Source organism: Chelmon rostratus, chromosome 12 (genome assembly GCF_017976325.1).
Source record: "Chelmon rostratus isolate fCheRos1 chromosome 12, fCheRos1.pri, whole genome shotgun sequence".
NCBI classification, from domain to species: Eukaryota; Metazoa; Chordata; class Actinopteri; order Chaetodontiformes; family Chaetodontidae; genus Chelmon; species Chelmon rostratus.
In genome coordinates this window covers 24250789-24276046 of record NC_055669.1, presented here as the reverse complement: position 1 = coordinate 24276046, position 25258 = coordinate 24250789, and the positions used below count along the sequence as shown (strand labels likewise).

The window sequence follows — 25258 nt, the reverse complement described above, 5'->3', positions numbered from 1 at the left end:
AAAGAGTAAAACAACACAGAACATGAACTACTGTTCACCAGACCAGATCTCAGGGCCAGCTTCTTTCCTCCACTAAATTTATGCAAAGTATATATTACTATACGGATTTAATCAAAGTGTGTTTTTGGTTTGTTAGCGAGCTACAGCACTACCTGTGCAAGATGAACAATTACCCTGAAGCTAGCAGCAGAGGGATAATAGCATATTATAATCCCATTCGGGATAAACTGACAGGGTGGCTGCTTTTTGATTCAAGGCAATTATTTCCTCATGCTTGTAGCTGGAGAACACCAACACACTGACATCACCAACAGGAAAACTCAATTTAAGCTATTACTAAGTCTTGTGTCTGTATATGTCATTTAAGAGGTTTGCCGGTAACTAAATAGTCTCAGAGACGTGTTCAAAGTTACGAAATCTGAATTATTTGTCATGACATTGAGTTCTTTGGAGGTTTTAATGTAACCTGCCAACTATTAAACTTACGTTCATTTATGAAACTCACGTCTATATTTTGATACCTTAATGGAAAATGCACAACGACAACATCAAAATATCACCTAAATAACAACATATTAAGCCTCAATCAGCGGACTGAACGAAACAGTGAAACCTTGACAGGAAATTTGGACAAAGCACTGACCGTCACGGCTCAGATGCAGTGTCTTGAGTGGGAACAGCTGCAAGTAAAGATCATCTGCAGTATAAATTAAGTTGTCTACCACGTCTTTGGCTATTGGTCATACAAATGTCAGTTGCAAGTTCTAAGAACACAGAGTGATGTGTTGCTTTTGGTTATTTTGCCTTATCAACAGTCAGAAAATGCAAAGGTAGAGAATTTAAATGAAGAATGAAATGAAAAACAGCAAACAATTGTTGGACTACATGGCCAAAAGTATGTGGACAACTGAAATGCGTTCAACAAAATGTTTCATCATTTAATACATGCAGGACGTGGGTAGTTTTTCCTTGGATGGGCCCAAACCCATCAGGTCTTCCACTGGGAGAGAAAGGTGGCAGATAGCAGGCCAGGAAAGACATACAAGTGTTCAATGTAGCCATTACATTCTTCCACTGCAACAGTAGGAAGAAAAGGAGATCTGGACATGTGACTGTGAGTGCTCAATTACAAACGTCACTGGACGATCACTGATCAAAGCGTCTCCAGGTACTCAGAGTCACAGAGTCAAATGTTGACCCATAGAATGACAGCAAAAACATTCCAGCTCCACGCACAGGTAATTTGATCAAATGGCTAATCTTTTCAGATCTACAAGGACGTGTCTGCACTTATTTCACGTGATTAGACCTCTGCTCAGGTGGAAGGTGGGTGGATCCACAGTGTGATGGTGATAACAGTTGTTCCATCCGAACAGATGCACCCAGAAGATGTCAGTTAGGAGTTTGCAGACACCCACACAGCCTTTCCGAGAGGTCTAATTAGGCATAAGTGAAAATGGTCGTGGGCACAGACGTGTTGAGGCTTTCACTGCAGCTCAGTCGTCAAACCTTTTTTATTCTTGCCCTGATTCTGCACATGGTCAGAAAGTGTTAAGGTGGCTGTCTGACACTGTTTTCTTTTATGGAAAAAACAAATACTGTGCTTCTGGTTGGCTGACAAAAGTCATCTCAATCAGAATGTTTTTTTTTCTTTCAGCCTGAGAGCGGAATCCTCTTCGCCAAACTTCTCGCCTACCTCGACAAAACCTCTTTCAACGCCGCTCCTTCGGCGAGGAACCTGAACGACGTCTCCACGGAGGCACCCAGAGGCCAACAGGTGGGGCTGGAAAATGTCCGGAGTCGGACCAGCGAGGCAGGAGTGACGGTGCAGAAGAAGGACGCCACCCAGTCCGTGGAGGAGGTGTCGGAGGTGGAGGGGTGGATCAAGGAGGTGGCGCCCCCTCCCGCTTCACTTGTGTACGAGGAACCGCACAAGAAGACGATGCACGTTCCTGAACTCCAGCTGGACGTCAAAGCCAGCAGGAAGAAGGCCGACGATGATGTCTTTGGCTACGTCATCACAGACACAGAGTGAGTAGGAAGCTACAGGCAGACCGATGATAATCAAAGTATTGATTAGAGCCCAACTGGTACTTCATACCTCACTCTCATACCCCTGTTGGTATTTGAGAGTTTAAAAACTTGATATCTTAGCCTCATTTTAACAAATACATACATATTTTAAAAGGATTCCTTTGTCAGTGCTCTCTGGCATGCAGTGTTAACACTGTTTCTAAACCTACAGTAATATCTTTGGCATCATCTGACCTCCAGTTCTTGGCCATGGATTGTGGCAGTTCCACAGAAGCGTCTAATATTTTGTTCTCACAGTAATGGAGGCAGGAAATATGTTTTCCTTGCAAATACAAATCTGTTCCTTTGATGTTGCTGTCAAGGAAAAACCTAGTTTCTCATACATGACAACAATGTGAGCCTGCCTTCATACTGAGCAACTTGATGTCAGATATTACCCAGGATGCAACGAGAGGACACTGCAGGCCTCCTTTTTTTCTTCGGTCTTATTCAGGCGAAGGGCAGAGCGATTTTCAAATCGATTTCTCTGCTCCTCGGTTTGAAATTGAAGAAACCTTTAGAAATGGTTGCTGCGGTGTTTGGCTTTGAAACTCGTCTTTTAGCTGCAACAAGTGTAATTCTGGCTCAAGGCCTGAACGTGTCAGAGCGATACAGCAGAAAAACCAAAACATTTTCATTATAAAGAAAGAGCATCTCTGTGACATTGTTAAGGTCACACTCAGGCCTTCAATTTGTTGAATGATGGAAAGCTGTTCACTGCCCAGCGTGCTGTCTTCTTTCCTCGAGCCTCCTTTACATTACTGAAGGCTCTGTCCTACACGTCATCGTGGTATAAATGAGCAACTTTCTTTTTTCTTTCTAGCTTCGAAAGCTGCACTCAGTCAGTCACTTTTTCTGTCACTCTTATCTGCAAAGCTGTTGCATTTCTCAGCAGTACTTAGTGGTCAGGTGTGTCAGCGTGAACGTGAAGCTTTTCCTTTGTTGGTTTAGTTTGATAAATGACAAACTAGTTGGTTTGTGCTAATAAAAATATTTCCATATATAAAGATTCAAATATAAAAAAGAGCAATTTCATCCTTGATTTTTTTTGTAGGCAACTTTCTAAGTGAGTGATATTCCTGTATTTTTTTTATTTTCTATCCTACTACATATTAAATTTTTTTGCTTAAAATGTTTCCACAAAAATATCTCCTTAGTTTGTATTTTTATTTCCCCAAATGGCACAAAATCAGAAGCTGACTCTTGAGAATGTATGGAAGTTGTTATGGATGCTGTTCTGCCATTATTTCTGTATTTAAACTGTATGTGAAAGATACTAGCCTGCATCAGAAGTGTCATTTTGGCCACATGAGATACAAGTGGAAATTCTTTAAGATGGCAACAACAACAGTAGTCCATTACACCACATGCAATCATTACTGTTATCATTTAACAGTATTTTCTGTTTGACCAATAGTAGCCTGCATGATGGTAGGATGAAACTGGTGGTTGTGAATCAGTCAAATACACAACACATTCAAGATTCAAGATTCAAGAGTCTTTATGTCAATGAAATTTTCATTGCAACCCCCATGTTAGGAACAGATGGTAAGAAAGATAAGAAGATTAGAAAGAATAAAATTAAGATAACTACAATATAATAAAATAAACCAACATGCGATAAAAATATTCGTAAAGCAATTAAAAATATAACAGAATGAAAATATACTAAGGCAATAAAATATACTAAACAATAAACAATAAAATATGGAAGTGAAATGTGCAAACAGAATAAAATATAATTCCTGTTTAGTGCAAATAATTTCAAGATGTTCCTCCCCTGTACGAGCCTTCCTGTGGCATTTTATATGGCATTGATCCCCAACCCGTGGGCCGCGGCCCACTAGTGGGCCATGGGTCATTTGGTACTGGGCCGCACAGAAAGAAAAAATAATTTCCATTGTTTTGTTGTGGAGGTGCCTGACAGTGCCAGTCTGGTGCCAGGTCCTCTTGACAGGATTAAAAAAGTGGATATATGTTCATTATTATTGTTATTATTATTATTAAAGAGAAAATACCACAGTTTTTAATGCCGATCTTATCATTTTATTTTGTTTTTATCTGCTACACCTTTAGACTGGGCCATGAAAATATTGTCAGACATTAAACTCGGCCATGGTTCAGAAAAGGTTGGGGACCACTGTTATATGGCACAGGAAGGCATTTTATTTGTGAAAGATAAGACTAGAGATTTTTCTAATATTCTAACTTGTTGTACATTAGACTCAACAGTACTTCACCGGAAGCATCAGTGATCATGATTAAAGCATCAGCTCAAAAAGTGCAACCGAAGGAAAACTTCAAATGAAACATGTGGTTTGAGGTGCCGTCTGCAGATTCCACGGCTTATTAAGATCCCACCACAGAAATGTGGCCAGTTCCGAGTACTTTGTTCATCAGCTGAAACAGCTGGAGAAACAGTGAGGGGTGAATACATCACTCTCACCCTTTGTTTGGGTTGTGTGTGTCTTCTTCAAGCTCGGATCCTCTACCGGAGACCGGGGAGTTTGAGTGTTCTGCGCAGTATCTTAGTTGTTTCTAGGACTGCCCTCTTCTAGAGATCTAGAGGTTGTTCATCAATCTGCTGCAGCTACTCTCCCAGTTTGGGGCTCACAGCCCCTTGTGCTCCTGTTATGACTGGGACTACTGTGGATTTCTATCTTTTTTTAGTGGACACTTTCCACGGTGGCATCTTACCCTGCTGCTAGGTGCTGGACTGTCTCAAGCGTAGTAGACCCTGGCCTCAACCGATCTGGTGCTGAGTGCCTGTTCTTGTGCTGCCATGCCTCTATTCTGTCCTTCAGTCCACTGGTAGGACTTCTCAATGTCAGCCACATCTTCTATCTGCCGATGGTACATCAATGGAGGGTGAAGACTTCATGATACCTCGTCTTCTTCCTAGCCACTCTCTGTCTTCTGCTGCCAGAGGTACTCACTTAGCGGTTCGTCCTGGGGGGCCCTCTTTCTGATGTACTTGATGGCTTTATTCTTACTCTTTCCATTGAGATGGACTTCTGAACTTGTATCCATATCCAGTCTTTGCGATGAGCTGACTGAGAGGTTCAGGTCTAAGCAGAACAGCAGCGGGGACTGTGCATTTCCTGGGTATATGCCACATTTGATGGCTACCTGCGTGGTTCCACTGCTGCAGTGAGCTCTTCATGAAGACTTTTAATGTCCTGTTGGCTCTGTGTAGTGCCATTATAGAACATTTCAGTAGCCATGCGTGGGGCTTTGAATTGTAGGCTTTCTTGGAGTCCATCCAGGCTGTCTGGTCTGAGAGTCTTGTGTGACTCCATCAACCAGCAGTTGGTGCTTTGACCCTCTGGTGTTGTTCCCAGTTCCCCTCTGAGTTGCACTGATGTTTCGCCGACTCATGTACCCATTAAGCTTTGCTGCTGTGATGCCTGATCCAGGCTTGGATCTCTCATATTGTAATGTTGTGGAGAGGAAGGTTATCTGCCTTTAGTTTGAAGGTGTAGTACCCTTGTGGGAATCCTTCATCATTAGCATTGTTGAGACCCTGATGTTGGCAGCTGGTCCATCTGTGTCATCAAGCATTCATGGAGTGCTTTTTTCTTCACTAGACGTGTGTGTGTGTGTGTGTGTGTGTGTATATATATATATATATATAAAAACTTGTCCAATGGGAAATATTACAGCATTTCTGACATCTATACACTGACGTAACTTTATGAACCAGACGTGAACGTGAACTGGTAAAAAGTTTAAGGCGTCCTCAGTCACTTTTGCACCGCAGACGTCGCGGGTGTACTCTGCAGATTCCTCTCTTACCCTTTACAGTGACTCTTAAAAGTGTCTCTTGACATTTCCGTGAGATCACTGAACTTCAAAAGAACACCATAGTTGTCCTTGACAGTTCGCGGAGCTCTCCTCGAGAGAGCGAAGTGCAGCATCAACCACAACAGGGAAAAATGCCACTTCAAGTCTTCGCAGTGCAGCAGAAAGCAAGAAGCTCTTCATCAGCCTCATAAAAGAAAAGCTTCTCCTGTGCTAGAATAATGTCAATATCCACATATTTTCATAAATATTTCAGTGCTGTTTGACAAAACCTAGAACCCCCATTACTTTGCCAAAGACATTTTTTATTTGATTACTGCAACATCTGACTACACTGAAGCTGATGGACAGCTTGTTTACCTTGTTGACCTGGTAAAACTGTCATACTGCATTACACTGCCGACCAAAGGTTTGGCATCCTTTCAGTCAGCGCCTGGGTCAGATGAGTTGTCTCAGCTTCCACAAGAGCATCTCTGATTTGATGCCCGGTACCAGACTGCTGGACCGGCTCTCCTCAGCGTCATGCTGTGATTTGACGGGAAGGTCAACAAGGTTCTTCAAAACCGTCCATTTGTGAGTCACTCGATAAAAGTTTTGACATTTTCCAAAATAACAAAATATTTCTTTAACAGCCACCAGTTAGAAAATAGTATGTTTTGTGGCCATGGTGTATTTTTTTGTTCCTCATTCTTGATTTTTCCATCATTATTTGTTTTCATGACCTGGTGTTTAATGTAAAGTATGACCACTTATTATTTCTAATCAGAAATAAAATGTGGTTGGCTCTAGATAACATCAGAGCACAGATAATGTAAAGCTTTTTAATTTTATAAATCATATCTTGAATGACATATGAATGTTGGGTTGCCTTGTCTTTTTCTTGCGGTGATAAAAAAAAAGAAATATGTGCATTAGTTGTAACAAGACAGACTGGATCCAAAGTTACAGTATGACATTTTTGCGTCATGCCAGAGGTGAAGGCTGATAGCAGGAACCTCCTGGTGGTGTGAGCACATCACCTCCTCCTGTGGCCGTGGGTGAAGAGGAGGCGGAGGAGGAAGACAGGGTGATTCATCACAGCTGGAGGAAAACACCTGCTCCCCAACACACACATACATGCGGCCTTGGAGACAGACTTTTTTTTAATCCACCTTTTAACCCTTCAACCTATAAATGCTTCTCCCTTATTGTCTCGCATCCCACACACACACACCTACACACACACACACACGCACACACACGGCTAATCTGCATCTTTAAAGCCTAAAATGAAACACTTCTTCCACAATCTTCCGTTAAAATCTCCAATCACTGAAGTGTTCCTAAACGAGCTTTTGTAACCGTCGTGTATATTTTGCATGTTTAATTAAAGTAGTGTCAGTCATCATTCTAGCAAATTATGAAAAGATCTGAAACTCTAAAATGCAAACTGCTGCAAATGTTATTTGTTTTTGTAGTTTCTGAGGTCAATGATTACTTTTATGTAAAAAAAAAACATTACATGAGAACAACATTTATCCATATTTACTCAGTGTGCTCTACCAGTAGTTAGTTTTAGACCCTCCTATGATAAAATGCTATATAACCTCCAAACCTCAAAATACTGTGTACGGTTGCTAATTTCATACAGGCACACTACATACATGACATGACTGCAGTAGAGGTTCACACTTAATTTCCCAGTAATTTGTAATAATTGTTTGTGTGTCATATTGTCATATAGTGTTGTCATATTTACTTATCTATTTCCTGCTGTGTATGATAATATTTCACACAACACAAGCGTTTCAGCAGCAGCAGCGTCCCAATTAAGCATCTGCAGAATAAGCTCAGATTTTTTTTTTAAATTGGCTGCATGTCTCCTGGTTCTTACTTTTTGGTGCTGATGTCTCGCTGGTGATATTCTCCCCAGCCAGCATCACTGCTGATTAGATAAGTATGGAAGGTGTTTCTTCAGCAGAAGCCCCTTCTTCTCTCTCTTTGCCCCCGTGGATTTGCCAGTGCGGCAGATGTGGAAGGAACGCTGCAGAAGCCTGTAGGGCAGGACATGTCTTTGATGTTGGAGGAAACTGTCCTTCCTATTGGCTTTCCTGTTACTACATCCAACAATCCTCTCCTCAGGCACTTCAAGCCAATCGTCAGAATAAGTGTCGGCATTGTACGTTTTTTGTTTTCTTGCCACAGATGAAACTTTTCTTTATGTTCAAACTTCACGTTTTTTTACTTTTCATTTTTATGTTGTGGCATCGCTGTGGTTTAGGTCTGGCAGCCTTACCTCTACAAAAACCTCTCGGTCAAACGCAGCTGGAAAATGTCCCGACTTCTTCTTCAAAATGCTGGTTTTGTAGCAAGAAACACAGCTGGAACAGTTGTTGCCTGGCTGCCCCGCCACCACCATCCCGTCCTCCTGATGAGAAACTCAGTTCATGTGCTGATAATCTGAACTACGTCACATTGTGGAAACGGGGATATGATACATATGAAACATACATATTTAATGTATCTGTGGAAGTCTGCAGAATCTGACTGATAATATGACTGAGCTCTAATAGGATTAGTGTCGGTCGATTTAGTCTTCAATCGGTTGTGACGTGACTTGTTCTTGTGACGTTGTGAAATACATGATGACTGGGGTTGGTGATGCAGAAACTACATTTGCAGATTTGCTAATTATGGCTTCAACTCATTAGTTGTGCATGTTATTGGTCATAAAACAGAGTATTGGACAAATGTCAGCCTCGTGATGGTGGCGCTAAAGGAAACTGAAGTCATTTGAATGGATCATCTGAGCATCGTGAATGTCTGTGCAGCATTTTGTGACTGTCAAGTAGATATCGAGATATTTAAATGGATTAGTGAAGTGATGTTTTCTGGAGAAATAGTCTTGGAGTATTCATCAGGGGACTGTAAACTGTAAATGACTCTTTTGTTGTATTGTCGTTGGAAGACTCCCACTCAAGTTCGGAAACCATTATCTTTGGATCCAGAGTTGTCTCAGCAACACTTGTTGTTGCATGTTTTGTAGCCGTTGCATGTATCCACATTCCTCTTAACAACAGAGGTGTTGTTGCTGGACAGAACAGGCTTTTGTTTTGTTAGCAGTTGTCTTTATACTGAATGTGTAATGTGTAAATGTGTAAGAAAGAAATGTAGCAGTAGAAAAATCCCGCTTTCACATGCTGTCGGATCAAAGCCCAAAGTACAGTACGCTGCAGAGCTAATGTAAAAGCTGCTGTTAGGTCCCCGGTGCAGCTATCAGCACTCAGGATCTGCAGGCAGGCGGGCAGGCGGAGTGATCGCTGGTGTCAGATCTGAGGAAGACTGACTCATAATGTGGGCTACTGAAGCTGCTGTCTGCTCTCAAGGCAGAGGAAGGAGAGAAATCATCGGCTGTCAGTCACTTTTCATGCCAAGTCAATATGGTTTTCTGAGCAGTGATTCACCCACAGTCAGACATATTCTCTTATTATTTAAAACAGTTAAAATGCATCAAACAGAATCATTTTTATACTATTTACGGCTGATATTTTTCACATGGTTGTTTTTGACTGTCCTCTTTGTCTTCTTCATTAAACCAGTGTCATGCTTTGATTCTTTTCAACCAACAGTTTGTTTGGCTCTGCTGTAAACTGATTACTATCTTTTTCTTTTGCACCCCCGTCAGTAGCCACCGAGGGCGCATTTCAGCTCCGCTAATATTTAAACAGTATTGGAATAAAATTGTGGCATTTGCCTTATTGCAGTGTTTAAAGACGACCATAACTTTCTGGGAAACTTCAATCAATTCATGTAATTTCCGTGTTCTGTGTAGAGAACACCTGATTCAACTGAATCGTCTTTCATCCAGTGAGCTAGGCATCTGCTAATTTCCATAATTAGGTACGTTTAAAAAGCGATTTTCACAATTTGCAGAAAATCTCCTTCCGTTTCCCTCTGTGTCTTCGCCGTCATCAGAGTGATCCGCAGATGACGGCTGGTGTTTAGGGAGAGAGCATGCGCCCTGCAGGTGTCTGGAGGCGTCTCCTCTCTGCATTCGAATTCAGCAGAGGGAGCTGAGGGGAGGTCAGACAAGTCCACAGCAGATAGGAAGCAATTAGCTTGGAGTTTGGATGTTGAGCTTTAAACGTGGTCTCCCAGCATGCACGCACGCACACACACACACAGACACGCACACACTCCCCATCCTTTGCATGCATCCAGGCTGTTAATTCACTGCTTATTGCTTGCTATTCCTCCTTTTCAATTTTTTTCTTCACAGTTAAAATGTTAGGGATTTTCTCTTTCTTAATTTAGCTGTTACGTGAGCATTGAGGGTAAAATGTACTGAAGTAGTCAAAGTAGAAGGGATTTTAGTCTTCACAACACCTCACATCATAGATTTGAGACTATTAAACTGCTTTAAGATGAGTTGAAGGAGAGCAAGAAGGACAGAATGAATCAACAAGAAAGACAAAGAAGTGGAAAATGGAAGGAACGAGGAAAAATAACGGCAGTTCTCAGAGTTTCAGAGCTCAAATGTTTATTGGATGGCAACTCACCTTGAATATAAAATAATAATGTAGTCTACCAAATAACCAATAACTCAAGCTGTCAGATAAATGCAGTTTATTAAAAGTGTGAAATAAAGTGAAGCAGAAGTGGAAAACTCAAATGAAGGAACCACAAAACTGCACTGAAGTGCCAGCCCTGCCTCCTAGAAGTGACATTTATATACCACTCAGTGTTTTGGCCCGGCGCGTTTTGAAGGGAACATAATGCCGCCTGCTCATTTCTTCCCAGACGTTGTAATGAGGCGGATTGAGTGGATTGCGGCAGCCCTGTATCCTAGAAAACGACTAATTTGTAGCACTGAGTACGTTTTGAAAGATAAGTAAGCAGCCAGTAGTTATCAACATAATAAAGAAATTTCACATGAGCGAAAACGTGAGTTGACAACATATTTCACTTGTTTTCCTACAATATCTGCTCGTAGTCACTTCTGCATGATTCTGCTTATATTTACTCGTAGCGCTGAGGACTTAAAATGAAAACATTATGTTATGCGTTATGCGTTATGTCTCTTCGGAAACAAATTCGCTGTTTAAAATCTGCAGTATGTAGAATTGTTGGGTTGCATTTACATACTTCAGTTTTTTTACTTTTTATGTGCTTGTGCAAATAAATTTAACTTCCTGATCATCATCTGCCAAAAGAGCATCAGGTTCATTTCAAACACTGTGAGCGTTCAGAGCCTGTGTGCTCACCAGAGCTGCACCAGACCTGGTTCAGGGTGAAGTTTAGGGCTTTAGGGCATTCAATCGTTCGCAACTGGACCTCGTCAGTTTGTCTTAGAAGACGTTTCTCCTCTCATCCGAGCAGGCTTCATCAGTTCGTACGCAACCAGACTAGATAGGACAGCTCTAGTCCAATGCAATGGTGTTAGGTTCAAGTAGAGGGTTGCACCCTACCCCGCCTAATGGGGGGATCGTTAACCTCACAATAGAGTGATACCATTCTTGGTTTTGGGGGTTGGCCTCACTCAGGGGATAAATACTTGAATTTGAGTGATGCCTAGCACTCACTGGATGAAAGACGATTCTTCTAAGACAAACTGACGAGGTCCAGTTGCGAACGATTGAATGCCCTAAAGCTTACAATGACCTGGATGAATGAGAATATTCACAGGCATGTTACATACACAAACACATCAGTGTTCATTCTCACTGTGGAATATTAATGTTATTTTACGTGTTAAATGTTCTTTGACCTCGTCTCTTTCAGTCAAACTTTAAAGCTTAAAATTAGGGAGCAGGGAGCGACCAATACAAGCTTTCCTCGCCTTTTCACCTTGTCACCAATCAGCAACTCCCTCCTCTCTCCCTCACACCTGCCTGAACTCACCTTTTTTTCCCCTAATTTCATTTTTTCTTGTCTTCTGTCTCAGTTCAGTTTTGCATGTTACCCCAAAATGTACAGAGATGTTTGGTCTGTGCTCAGATTTCTGCTGCGTTTGCCGTGTAAAACTCTCCGTACGTTCTTTTTCTTTGTTGTGTTCCTTGAGACCTTCCTGTATCCACCTGTCATGAGAAACGAAGGCAGGAGTGGATTCTAGAGAGGAACGTTGCAGGTTTTGGTTTTGCTAAGGCACGCTTTTTTTTTTTTTTTAGGAAGTGACAAATTATAAAAGCTTACTTGAACACACATTTTAATTCCAAAGAATTTCATTTGCCCTCATTAGTGTTTACCTGACGGAGCCACAAGTCTAATCTAAACAGATCCTGGATTTTAGCTGCGTCGCTGCAAGAAGAGCTACTCTGCCTGATAATTCCAGTGTGCTTCATTCACTTCAAAGTGTCCTAACATTAATGAGCAGAGAAAAAATGCCCTTTATTTACACATAGCTGCTCTTTCCAGTCCATCCAGTCTGTAATGTTGTACCATGTAAATTAAACACAGGAATTCTGTAATGTTTGATCTTTGGGACGAGTTTCATTGAATTTCCGTTCTTTTTCTCACTCTCTCTACCTTCTTCCCCAATCTTTCCTAACCTCCTCACCCCATCCCTTCTCCTCCTTCTGCCTGTCTCCTCTTCCTCCTCGTCTTCAGTGGGCTCCAGACGGACGAAGGCCTCCACCTGATGGAGATCCTGGCTCGCAGGGCTAAAATCCAGATGACCGACTTTGCCGAGCTGTCGTACGTATTGCTGCTTTTTATTGACACGCTATTCACGCTCAAGCGGAAAAACGCTGGGCGCTCGCTCCCCCCGCTGTGTTGATGCTGTTCGTGCTTGTAGAGCGAGCAGTCTGGCCTGAAAATCAACATCTAACCTAAACCTGGTATTTTTTCCGAGTGTATCATAAAAAGCACAAACCTGCACATTTGCTGCATTTGCTGCTGCTCTGAATAATCCATTGCTATTGAGATGCTTGATGGGTTCGCACCTGTTCCAGTTAAAAATGCCAATAAATAAAGTCTGTTCAAACGGAGCCAGCGCGGTGGAAGTGACACATTTCACACCGTTCGTTCATTTTCACAAGTGTAAACCCAGCCCTTTCAGACTTGAGCATTTTTACAGTGGCTCATTCAGATAAACAGCAGATTTTCACACAGTCATTACACACAATCAGTGCTGCAGACCTCTCAGCCTTTTCAGGAAGCAACAAGGTGCAGGAATCTGCAGATATCAGCTGTAGTTTATCACTCCGTTTAACTGCATCTATGATCAGATCACCAGCAAAATAATTAGGATTTCAATTTATGTCTGTAAAATGTGATTTAACACTCTTTAGTGCCGTGATGATAAATGGTAGTTATTTAGCTTACTGTATGTACAGTTTTCTTTAAAGAGGTGCTGTAGAATATAAGCACCAGTCATTTATCAATCGTCCACAAGGGGAGCTAATCTGGTGATGAGAACATTTAATTGATTGTGATTGAATCAGTTACGTTACCCAGCAACAAACGCCAGTTTGTTAGCATCTAGCAGCTAAACACACTCAGCTATTTCTTGGTGTATTTTCCACTTGCACAAAGTTGTCTCGCTGTCCTGAAGCGGACTTTTCATTGATGCCCCTTCAGGTCTCTCCAGTCTGCTCATGACGAACGTGCATGGACACAACGCGGCTGTTCTTTCGATACTCTAAAACCGTGTCCCGATAAGAGTTTGATAAACTTATCGACTCACTTGATGCGAGGATCCACGCAGCGCCTTGCTAAGATTTGGGAGATGTGCGCCTCAGCTATTCTCTGCACCTCTTCAGTCCTTATCATCATTACCCTGAACTACCTGTCTCCAAGTCAACAGAAACATTTACGTGTATCTTCACTGAAGCATCATGCTGGCCTCACTCTTTCCTTTAACATCTGCTCTGCATGACTAACCGTAACATAAAACTCAGTTTGAACTTCAAAATAAACAGTTAAAGTTGTGCAGGTGACCTTTCGGGTCCCTTTAATGGAGTCTTCACAATCTGAGTGGGCTGCCAGGTTTGGGTCGACATACGAAGTTACAGCTCCAGCAGTGTGTTCAGGAGGCAAAAATAAAAGCATTTTAATACTTATGATGTCCTTCTAAAAGTCTCTACGCCCTGTAATGTAGCAGTGCCTGTGGACATGTAGCCCTGCCAGCTGTCACGCAGCCAAGCATCTGAATTAAATTAAGGATTACATCAAGAAAAAAACTTGAAATTCATCACTCTAGCATTTCAAAATCACAAAGGACTCTAAACTCAGACTAGAAATCCTGAAGAGACAAAGGTCTGTAGATGACTCATCGTGTTTATAGCGTGCTTTACGTTCCCGACATCAACCATCTTGTACCTGTAGGATCAAGTGGGCGGCGATTTTCTCAAAGGGCGAGCATCACATACCGAAGCTGTTCGGATACTCCCCGTGGAAGATGAGCGGCGGCGGCTCCTCCGCTGTTACCCCCAGCGTGTCAGATCGGAGAGGGCAAACCGGTGGGATCAAAACAGAGAGACTTTCCAGTGGCACAAGGCATTAAAATCAGAAGTGAAAAAAAAAACTGTGCCCTTACGGAGTTGAAATCCAAGGACGTCGCCTTATTTTCATTCTGTCAACATTTTTTTGCTGCTCGGGGGTGGGGGGGGGGGAGCAATGAGAGCTGCTCGTCCGCGTTATTGACATGTTGGAGTCGAGCCGCCGCTAACTGCAATCATTTATTAATGAGAGTGAACTCTGCCTGAACCCTCCCTCTCTCTCTCTCTCTCTCTCTCTCTCTCTGTCTTTCAGTGTCTCTCACTCATTCTCTGTCCATAGCTATTTCTCTCTGTCTTACCCTCTATTCCACCAGTTCTTCTTCTCTCCTTTTCAATCTGTTTCTCTCGTAGTTTTTCTCTATTTCTGTCTTCTCTCTCTCTCTCTCTCCCTCTCTCTCTCTCTCTCTCTCTCTGTCTCTGTCTCTCTCTCTCTCTCTCTGTCTCTGTCTCTCTCTCTCTCTCTCTGTCTTTCAGACTTGAGCTCTATTTTCCCCCACAGGTGACTTTGCAGTGGGTTGTGAACATTTTCAATGCGGTGTAGCTGCAACAGCAAAACAAGAGCTACTGCAGTGGTTTGCAGTTGAACTGACAGCTGGGGATTATACTCAGTACACACACAGAATACTCTGTATTCTACGTGTACATAAACGTGTGTGTGTGTATTTCTGTACCAGCCTGTGTGGTCACAGTTAAAAAGCTTAATGCAGAACACATATCATCCAAACGTGTAAATAAACTAACAAGTAAAAGGTGTTTTGCAAGTTTTACTTAAACGTCGGTCTTAATTTAAAGTTTGGACCATCACATCCATCAGTTATAACATTTTACATTAAAGTGAGTTGCTTAGTGTTTTTTTATTGTGCAGTATGAGCTGAGATTATAGCCTCTCATTTGGGGTCACACAGTAAGTTCACTTGGTTTGTCTTAAGGGGTCACAAGCCAGAAACCAGACAGGTTGTAAACAAGCCAACAGTGTATCCAGATCATCTCCAGAGCACTTTGTTTGTTGCAAAAGCCTCAAACGTTTGTAATGTTTTCCAGCCTTGAAATTCAAAGTTGAACCATGTCTGTTTGTTTAGCACAGTTTAGCTTCCTAAGTTTGACTTAACTGAACTTAACCTTTTGCGTTTCTCAGCACAATGACGTACTTTTAGTGATGTTTTGCAGTTTTCTTGGATCTCACAGTTGTAGATGCCAGCACTGAAAATAAGGCCCAATTTGTAATCAAGCTGAATTAACCCTTCACTTCTGACCCTGAAGCCGACACATAAAGTTCACACACACACACAAACACAAGCACAAACATCACCCCGGTCTTCGCAGCACTTCCAAATCACCAGGAAGCCAACCAGACCCATGAAATAGAACATCACAACTTGCTGCTTTGGCTTTCCCCTCCAGCTGTTTTGATTGGCTATAAAATGAGCCACAGAACATTTTTTTTTTAACTATTTGCCACTTTCCAATTACTTTCCTCCATGGTTGACACTGCGACCGTTCTTATGCACTCGCTCATCAAAGCACGTGCACTTCTTCGCTCAGATGACCGTCGCCGTGTGTATTCCAAAGGCCGTAATAGATACTCGAGCAAGGTAACAACCCACAGCGGACGGACATTAGAAAAGCATGTTGTGTCTTTCTTCTACGTGCCTTCAGTTTTCATGCCTCGCCTTTGGAAACGCAGCAGCTTGAGATCTGCTGCCACTGTATATGCTAATTCTAACCCTGTGTTTCGAGAAAGCAGCTTGTTTGCAGTGGAGAATTGGCAGAACGAGGTGTACATTCAGACTCAAAGTGCTCAGTTCGCGCACACAATGGTTCCACAATGCAGCACTCAGCGGAGCGGCTGAAAAAAAAGCAAAGCAAAACTAATGAGCAAACCTTGTAAGAACACACTTTTCTGTCGTTTGAAGCATTTTCAAATTTGCCATTTGAGCGACTTCAGTTTCGTATCACGACCTGCATTGTTTAATTTTAGGTCGACAAACAACGCGACACACACTGCGCTCCAGTCGAGTGGAATTTGGATTTGATGAGTGATTTTCAGACGAGTATAAAATCATATGTGCAGAATGATTTTGGATTATCGTTGTGTTATCTTGTTGGAGCAGCATATTTTGACGGTGTTATGAAGTATTGATTCTTCAATGACAGTCACTCTGTGTGGGCCTGTGTTAGTCCTCACAGAGGTGGCTCTGCAGCAGCTGGGTGAAACTTTTTACACCACTGATAGAAACACTAAGCGATGTGGTGACTTTATACTTGAACACTGTACACACCTGTGTGTACTGAGGTTTTCATGCAGTAAATTTACTGCACAGTGTCGATGAAGCAGCTTCCAAATTGAATTGAAGTAAGACAGAGAAGGAAGAATTCATGCGTGCATTCATCTGTGAGTGTGTGTGGACAGGTGGGGATTGGGTGGCTCGGGGTCGTGCGATTCTCACACACACACACACACTCCCACACATGCACACATACCTTCACACACACACACACACACACTCTCTCTCTCGCGGCACCTCGCCGTGCTGCTCGGCTGCTGCATTCAGTCCCTGGGTGGCCCGTACTGTTCTCCTGTTCTAATGCACCTTTTGTCTTTGTTCTCCTATTCTGGGAATGAAAGCAGGGAGCTATACACTGGAGAGAGTGATGGATCGGAGGCAGAGAAAGCGAGAGCGTCAGAGAGAGAGAGATATAGATACCGAGAGAGAGAGAGAGAGAGAGAGCGGGAGAAAGCCGGGGGTCTCTTTTGTTGCGAGCGCAGTGAAAGCCCAGCAGGGGGAGCCGAGTTGACAATTTGTCAGAGGCGCCACGCTTATTTTCCAGGGCTGCCCGGCTCCTCGCCGCGGTGGCAACGGCAGTCACCTCCACCAGAATAAGTAAGCCCAGAGACAAAGGCTTTACACTGACACTGAGCTCGCCGCCTCTCCTGATTTACCCAGCCTGCCTCTGGCTTTTACCGCCCTGCTCCTCCACACCACCAACAGCTGCTTTCCAGAGCTTTTTCCTCTCTTTTAGCTTCTTAAATTCCAGTTTTCCCGTTAGATTTCGCATCATATACATTAAAGGTTTGTAAAATTATCTTATATAAAACACATATATATATACTGTATATCATATTCTTCACTGAAGCTGTATGATGTTTACAGTGAGGTAAATATTCAAGCCCAGGATGTGTTTTCAGTCAAATGGAAATATTACAAACATCATGGACTTTGCTTTAAAAATTAAGCCTGACATGTTCAAGTCACGTGCATCTTAATTAGAGATATTTTTTTGTATCCAAATCCTGAAACAAGACAGAATAAGGCAGGTTACTGCATTAGTGTACAGAAAATGACATTAGAAACAGCTGACTTAATATACCCAGACCTGCCGGTGCTCAGTAGAAGTAACTCTCACATCATCAGCAGTGGAACGAAGGAGTTTCTCCTGTTAATATGATTCAGTTCAGGTGTGGCAGAGTTTCCTTTACCTGAACTACATTGTGTTGCTTTGTTGCCTTGAATAGCTGCTAAAGGGATTTCTCCTAACACAGAGCTGTTGCTGACACAGTGCTGTACATGCTGCTTCAGAGCTCTGATAAGAATAAAACTGCCATCAGTCAGTTGAGACTACAGTGTTCTGCAGTGCATCGACATACAACCCTGCGGTGGTGCCATGAATATGTGTCGGACTTGAGGTGAAGACAGCAGAGGGAAGTATCAGGAAGTAGAGAAAAGAAAAGCTTCCTTTGAAATAACACATAAAACTTCTTTTATGCTTACTTTTACCGTAACAGTGTTTGTTCTCTCACACTGGACTCAGCAAACAAACTCTTTAGAAGCATGTTGCATGTATCTCACATCAGTGAAGATGACAAGCTTGCTTTTTAAGAACGATAGGTAGAAAAACACGAGCAGAGTTCCTCTAACATCTATTTACAACGCTGCAATGGAGACAGTGCACTGTATTATCATCTTCATTGATTACCTGACATGCTTTTATCAAGCTGAAGGACAGGAGTCGGGCTCTGTTGCGTTCCATTGACTGTAACTAAACTGAAAGCACTGTATAAAGCCACAGCAGCATGTGTGTCCCTCCCTCCCATACATTTCTACTTCATCTCAGCCGCTGTACAAAGTCCCCTTCATCCATTTGCCGGGCAGCAGCACCGCAGGCACCTCCACCTTACACCTCACACAACAGCACCAGATTAGCATATTACAACAACAGAAATGTCTCTGAACAAAGTAGTTAGCGACCTGTGCAACCCCAGCCACCGAAAAGACAACAAAACTTCCCTTTCCTGACAGCTTCCTCTCGGGGCCGGAGCCAGAGAGCAGCAGCGGTTCAGCTGGCCTGCAGCAAAACTTCCACGCTGGCAACGTATGAATCATAAAAGTGAGCCTACACACTGTGCCAGGACGCAAAACAAACCTGGAGAGTGACTCACACCCTTACGTTTCATTTGGAACAATTCGATACTGATTAGATAATACTGACGGTGAGCGCTTTCAGCAAAATGGCCTTGGAAATGTTTTTAGCTGCCGCGGTGGCCCGATAGTGGTCGAGGGCGAGGAAGAGGGCGGGAGGGAAGCGTTGATGTGGGTGGCTTCGCACAGCCTTTTACTGTAGCTGGCCGCCGAATAATGATGGCTGTTGCGTAACCGTCACTGAGTGTAGACTGGATTTTTTTTTCTTCTTCTTCTTTTTTAAACAGGAGGGTTGAGGTGATGTAATGTCTGTGTCTGAGCTGAAGGGTCATATCAAAGAGCTGCCACTAGGAGGAGAGAGCGGGCCTGAACTGGCTGGATGTGAGGATGAAAGCTCAACATCTTCATCACTCATTTAATCCCAATTTTCAGTCTTTTAATGTTTTATTTTTTTTCTAAACAAGTGAGAAAAATCCGCCATCACCGTTTGATTGATTTATTGTTCCACAATCAACTGGTGTGGGATAAAAGCTTTATTGTGACCTTAAATCCTAATTTTATAAAAAGTGAGGGTAAAACATAGGCCTGTTTGTCGGTTTTTGAATGAAAGAGAGTTTTTTAATTCATTTCTTAGAAGATTTGACTGGCATTTATGTAGTTTAGTAGTTTTCTCAAATACAGTTTGCTGTAGTTTTCAGTTCTGTATACTAATTATTGAGGTTTTGCACCTTTTTTTAATTTTCTATCTGGGAAGTCTCATGACTGAAGTGGCTTATCTATATATATTAGTTAAGATATATTCAGCTTTTACACTCAGCATAAGTTAACATGACTGTTCCGAGTGTTTCTTTCCAGCAACTCTGAGGCAGCCTTGTTTCAGCTCAAAGCCACGATGACTTTAAACTTTGTCTCGAGGTTTCAAGATTCCTCTCAGTTTCTCAAGTGGCATGTAATCCTTCAGATAAACTGCAATAATGCAAAACATTCTTTTCAGTTGTTTTATGACCTCATGATTTAGCAGGTCGTCATTATTGATGAGCTGTAAGCGTCACGTCGATCGAGGTTAAAAGAGCAACAGGAAGTTTTATGATCAGTGCTTCTACTGGACGGTTTGTAGATTTCCTAAGAAAAGGATTTTATTACGTCTTCCACCACTGACAAGTGTATAAGTAATTATGAATACTGTTTCAGGGTATTTGTTTACATTGGAAAGTGGAAAAATATTTGTTTTGGTTCATCCTTTAGTATCTGTATAAAGGAGCATCCAGTGTATAAATGTGTTTCTGAAGTTGTGTTTTATCTCTTTAAACGTGACTGATCTGTTTCTGCTGTCAATCACAGCGTCAGAGTAGCTGTCAGATGGTGGGATGCATCGTTTCCGTTATCATCATCATCATCATCTGCGGCGCTTTCTTGTTTTTCCATGCCATCAGTCTTCACAACGCTGCGGTTAGATTAAAACCTCGGAACGACGAAGACATCAGATTTTTAGCATCTTAATGAAAATACATTTCCAGCCGCATCAATGGGTTTTTAAAGTGCTTTTTATCAGCCAGTGATGTTTAAAATTCTCTTGAAAACCTCGAGGTTTAGACATGACGACAGTGATGCGTTTATCACTTCTTGATGAACGTGAAAAATCAGACGTACTTTTTAAATTTTTTTTTTTCTGTGTTTTGGCCAAAACGCCTCAAGTTTCTCTCTGAATCTTTATATCAGCATTAACATGCAGACACCTGACATATCTACCATGTTACTACATCACTATATATTCTAATGTTTTTCCATATGATAAATATGAGCAACAGGAAATGCAGAAATCGCTGCACGTGAGCTTCCCCGGCCCGAGCGTCGGGGTTATTCACGAGGTTCAGAGTCGATTGGCGCCTTTGTGTGGGAGCTGCCCTGGGTGGCGGGGGCCGACAGATGGATATGTGATCAACTCAACATGAGTGATTTTCCCTCTTCATCACACGGAGACTCCGCCCGCACCCGGCTGATGAATCACTTCATAGATGTGACAAATATATCCGCCTCACTCCTGGGAGGAGAAATAATGGTCAGAAAAATGAGGCAAAGCGTTGCGTGGAGTTCCTCAGCCAGACCGGCTGACCGCCAGAAACAGGCGCAAATATTTGTCTTTTCGGCTGCTTTATGTTTGAACTTTGCTCCAAAAAAAAAGATATTATGTGGAATATAGCAGGTGTAGAATAGAGCAGGACAGGACATCGTGGAATTCATAACAAGAGACACAAGAAGGAAATTAGTTTTTTTTTTTTTTTTCAATCCAAGCACTCAGACTCACCACGTTTCCCCCTGGGGATCATTAATTTGACCCAGTCTAATTAGTTTGTTATTGCACTTTAAATGTGAGAATAGTGTAGCGTTACTGCTCTGAGTTTGGTGCAGTTCATGTTTTTTCTTTCATACGCTGACCTCAGGGCCCAAGAAACCCAATTAAAAACCCACAATAACAGTTGTGTGGCTGGGAATGTCAAACCAAGGCTGTCTGGAAAGAGACACTTTGGACTTTCTGACCTGACGGTTGGTGAAATAGGACGGACAGAAGCCTGCTAGAGCGATGCTCATCAGAAAAAGACTGAAGATCCAGGAGAGAAAAGATCGTTTAAAGGTTTTATTGTTTGTTTCACTTGTAAATGTGACCTTTTTTTAGATTACATTTTGCACTTTTTGGTTCTTTTTACCGTCTGCGTTTTCCTTTCTTTCAATTTTGTGCTGCTCATCACTTCATTTCGATGTTGCGAATCGGACAGTTATTCACTTTCTTCATGTTTCTAGTGAAACTGAAGTGAGGCGCAACAATTTCAATCCATCAACCTGAAACCAAAACCACTTTTCTGAATCCCTGAAAACGTCTTAAAAGCCGACAGCTTTAGGATGGGACCTGCTGCATTAATGATGTCTCCATATTTTATAGTGGCGTTAGAGTAGCAGTCACTTCCTATAACAGTGCACAACACTTCCTGGAGGGGAACCTGGTAATATATCTTCCTGCCGGGCCTTTAGTCTGAATTACAGCAGGAAAAACAAAAGGTTAATCACATTGGGAGACTCCGCTCTGCCTCTGACCACCCAGCTTCTCTCCGCCGCTCCCTCAGCGTTTCACTTCATGGTGCTTTATTGGCATGAATGCTGGATGAACAGGAGGAAAAAGCTCCGTCCAAAGCACCAAGAAAAACAATACAGATGTCTCTCTGTCCCCTTTCATGTCCACGTTGTCTCTCTCCTTGCCTTTCTCGCTGCCCCGGTTTCTGTCACCCTCAATTTACATCCATCACCACAATACGCGCCGCAATCACCATACGTCGAATCAAAATGTAAATGTATCGTAAGCTGGGCCGCGAGGAATGCATTCGCTCATCTGAGAATCACGTATCGGAGCGTCCTCTCGCCGATGACCAGAATCCTCTCATGCCCGACCCCCTTCTCTTCATTTCCCAGCGTGCTTAAACGCCGCCGGGCGCATTACATTGAGATTCAAGAGGTTATCTCGCAGTGGTGATGGGGATTGCAACAGCCTAAAGGATCGCCACAGGTTAAAGCTTTTTTTTTTTTTTGCAAGCGCCACGTATGGCTGAGCTTTAATGAGCAGCACTCCTTTTCTCCCGCCGTCTGAAAAACACCTCGCCGCCGTGGAAAATAGATTCTGAGGATGTCTTTTGTGAAGCTTCTCACTGTGTGTGTGTGTGTGTGTGTGTGTGTTTTACAGGGTGGTGGGCCCCGCCGTGACCTTCAAAGTGAGCCCGAACACTCAGAACGTCAGCACCGCAGATGTGGCCAACGTGGCTGGTAGGTGTTCCTCGGCTGAGTAATGCTGTCTTTATACTGACAGAGAAAAAGACGGGCCATTATCATTGGCTGGCTGCCGCACCTGAGACCCCAGATGAACATTTCTCAAAACTCATGACTCCTCAGTGAGATGTGTATCCTGCCATACCCGCACTGGCACCTCGTGGTGAGTTTTCAGTTTGGGTATTTTGGTATTAGCCCATTTTGAAAGGAAGCCAGCAGGATCGTGTCACAAATCTCTGAGCAGCCATGTTTGGCTTTGGGTGGAAATCCATTGGAGAGCTGGATGTGTGCCTGAAAAAACACGGTGGAAAAAAAAGAGACACCAGAAATTAGTTTTGTTTGGGAAATGAGTCGGCTCATTAATGTCCTTCGCAAATATGAAAAGTCTGATGAGTTCTGTCAAAAGGACACACAGTCAGCCTTCGTGTTGCCGATCAGATCGAGGTTTACCTTGAAGAAAAAGAGGAGGGACACACGGCTTTGACAGCCAATCAGGCAGCAGTTTGACCCAAGTTTAAACTCAAAAAGAGGCTTGATGCTGAACAAGGAGGTTTAACCAAAAACCAGAGGAGCCATTTCAAGCCTCTCCACTTTCCACTTTCCTCACAGTTTCAACAGGAAATACATCACATTAAAGAAGTTTAATTTCAACATGGCACTACTCGCCTTTGCTAGCGCTATCATCTGCTAAATATGTTAGCCAGTGCCCCAGGTTTCCAGACTGAGGCCGGACTCGTGATGAATGAGGCTTCAGGTCTGACCTACTCCGCGTTCCCTGCTCCAGTTGATCCGGGCCCGCACCCCCAACACTGAGCCACAGCTGACACACATGCTGAACGTCACGCTGATTCTGTAAAAGTCATGAAGTCACTGCCGCTCACGGATTAGGGGATGTTGATCAGACAAATGAGAGGGACTGCTCCAGAACTTCAAAATCATGCTTTTACAATCATAGATGGCCCTCAGTGTTTGTGGGAAAGTTTACTGTGAGCTTCTCAGTCCTTTACAAAGTGAACTGGACTGAAGAAGCCTTCTGGATGAGAGTCAGAACGTCTTCAACCAAGTCCAGCTGCCTTTGTAAAGCACTTAGAAGCACCGCGACGTGGATCATGAGCTTCTTCGTTTAGCTTTGGTCTAACCAGCAAATCTCACTCGATGTAACGTCTCTTCGGTCTGATGCTGTTTTGGGAGTCATTAATTCGTTGAGAACGTGTTGATTATTTTCCCATCATGATCATGTTTTTAGTCCTTTTTTTTGGAAACCTGTCCTGGTTTGTGTGAGCTGAAGAGCTCCAGTGAAAACAAGAAATACGATAAATGTGAAGTGTGGCAGCAGTAACGTGAAGCACAAGTTCCTCCGTTGCTCTCACTTTCCATTCTTGGTGGTCACATGGAGACGATCAATCCAGCAGAATGGTGAATTTATGTTCCTTTGTAAGCGTCATATTGGGAATATGATCAAAAGCAGGACATTTTTTTTTTTTTTATCTGAAGAAAGTGAAGACGGTTCTTCAGTGATTCTGTTTTAAGATCAAATCAAAATGACTCAGTTCAGCCTGTTCTGTCACATGGAGAGAGTCCCTGTAATCCAGCAGTGAAGACATTGTGAAGGTGTGTGTGCACGTGTGTGTGTGTGTGTGTGTGTGTGTGTGCGTGCCTGCGCACCAGGCTACAGTGTGATTCACAGTAATGAGGCAAGGGTGTTGATGAAGTGGGGGATAAAGAGAGGAGGAATGTTTGCTATTAGCCAAGCTGTCAGTCCAGAGAGAGAGAGAGAACTTTCCTGATATTCCCTGGGCCCAATTCCAGATCCACACACACACACACACACACACACACACACACACATCCTCCAAATAACTTTCCCCAACGTCTCATCCCTGCTTGATAATTGCAACCCCACCTCCTCACCCACACACACACACACGTATAGACACACTCCGTGCTGATTATGCAACGGCCTCTCTCCTGTTTTTAAGTGCTATTGTTGGCGTTCTCATTTCCCGCCCGCCGCTCCCGCCGGCTCCGCGGGGTCACGGATGAGCCTCGGTTGTTATTAATGCAAACATTTGACAGAACGTGCTCGAAATGAAATATGGCGTCCTCTCAGCTAAAGTGCAATAGCGTGGGCGGGCCGTCTTTAAAGTGTCGTTTGTCATATTCAACTAGAATATCAATCCATCCCAAAGCGTACATTATCCCCCCTGGCCAGGGTTTATAGCGCTTTTCTGAAACATTAAGCTTTACACGGCCATTGTAATGACGTCGTTTTATCATCATTTATTGCCGCTCGGCAGCGGATGGCACAGACTGGACGTCCATCTCCTCTGTCACAAACTTGTGCATTTTGGTGGAATGCTTTTGGCAGCTGTGTTAAAAACAATTCAGTTTTATTTGATTTAATCTCTGCAAATACATCAGCAAGACATGCCAAAGCAACGGTTAAAGGCTGAACCGTGCACGGTGGCGGAGGAGGGATTCAGACGCTTTAATGTCGAGGCTGCGCTTTCTGATGCTGCTAGCTGAGTTGGATTTTTACTGAGAGGTGTTTCTAATAACGAGGACATTAGTAAAGTGGCAACTGAGAATATGCAAAGAAAGTCTGAGAATACTGAATAAAAGTGGAAAATCTATTAATTTGTGAAGTATAAAATTATAAACCAAAGTTAACAGACT

General features: G+C 42.9%; 1 protein-coding gene across 1 annotated transcript in view; it reads left to right on the top strand.

Annotated features, from left to right (window-relative positions):
• LOC121615053 (receptor-type tyrosine-protein phosphatase N2-like) overlaps positions 1–25258 on the top strand; it is a 192405-nt gene that overhangs the window by 47598 nt on the left and 119549 nt on the right. The window contains exons 9-11 of the mRNA XM_041949215.1: positions 1658–2031; positions 12460–12546; positions 22500–22579. Of these exons, the coding sequence (XP_041805149.1) occupies positions 1658–2031; positions 12460–12546; positions 22500–22579 (541 nt within the window). The remainder of the gene's footprint in view (positions 1–1657; positions 2032–12459; positions 12547–22499; positions 22580–25258) is intronic.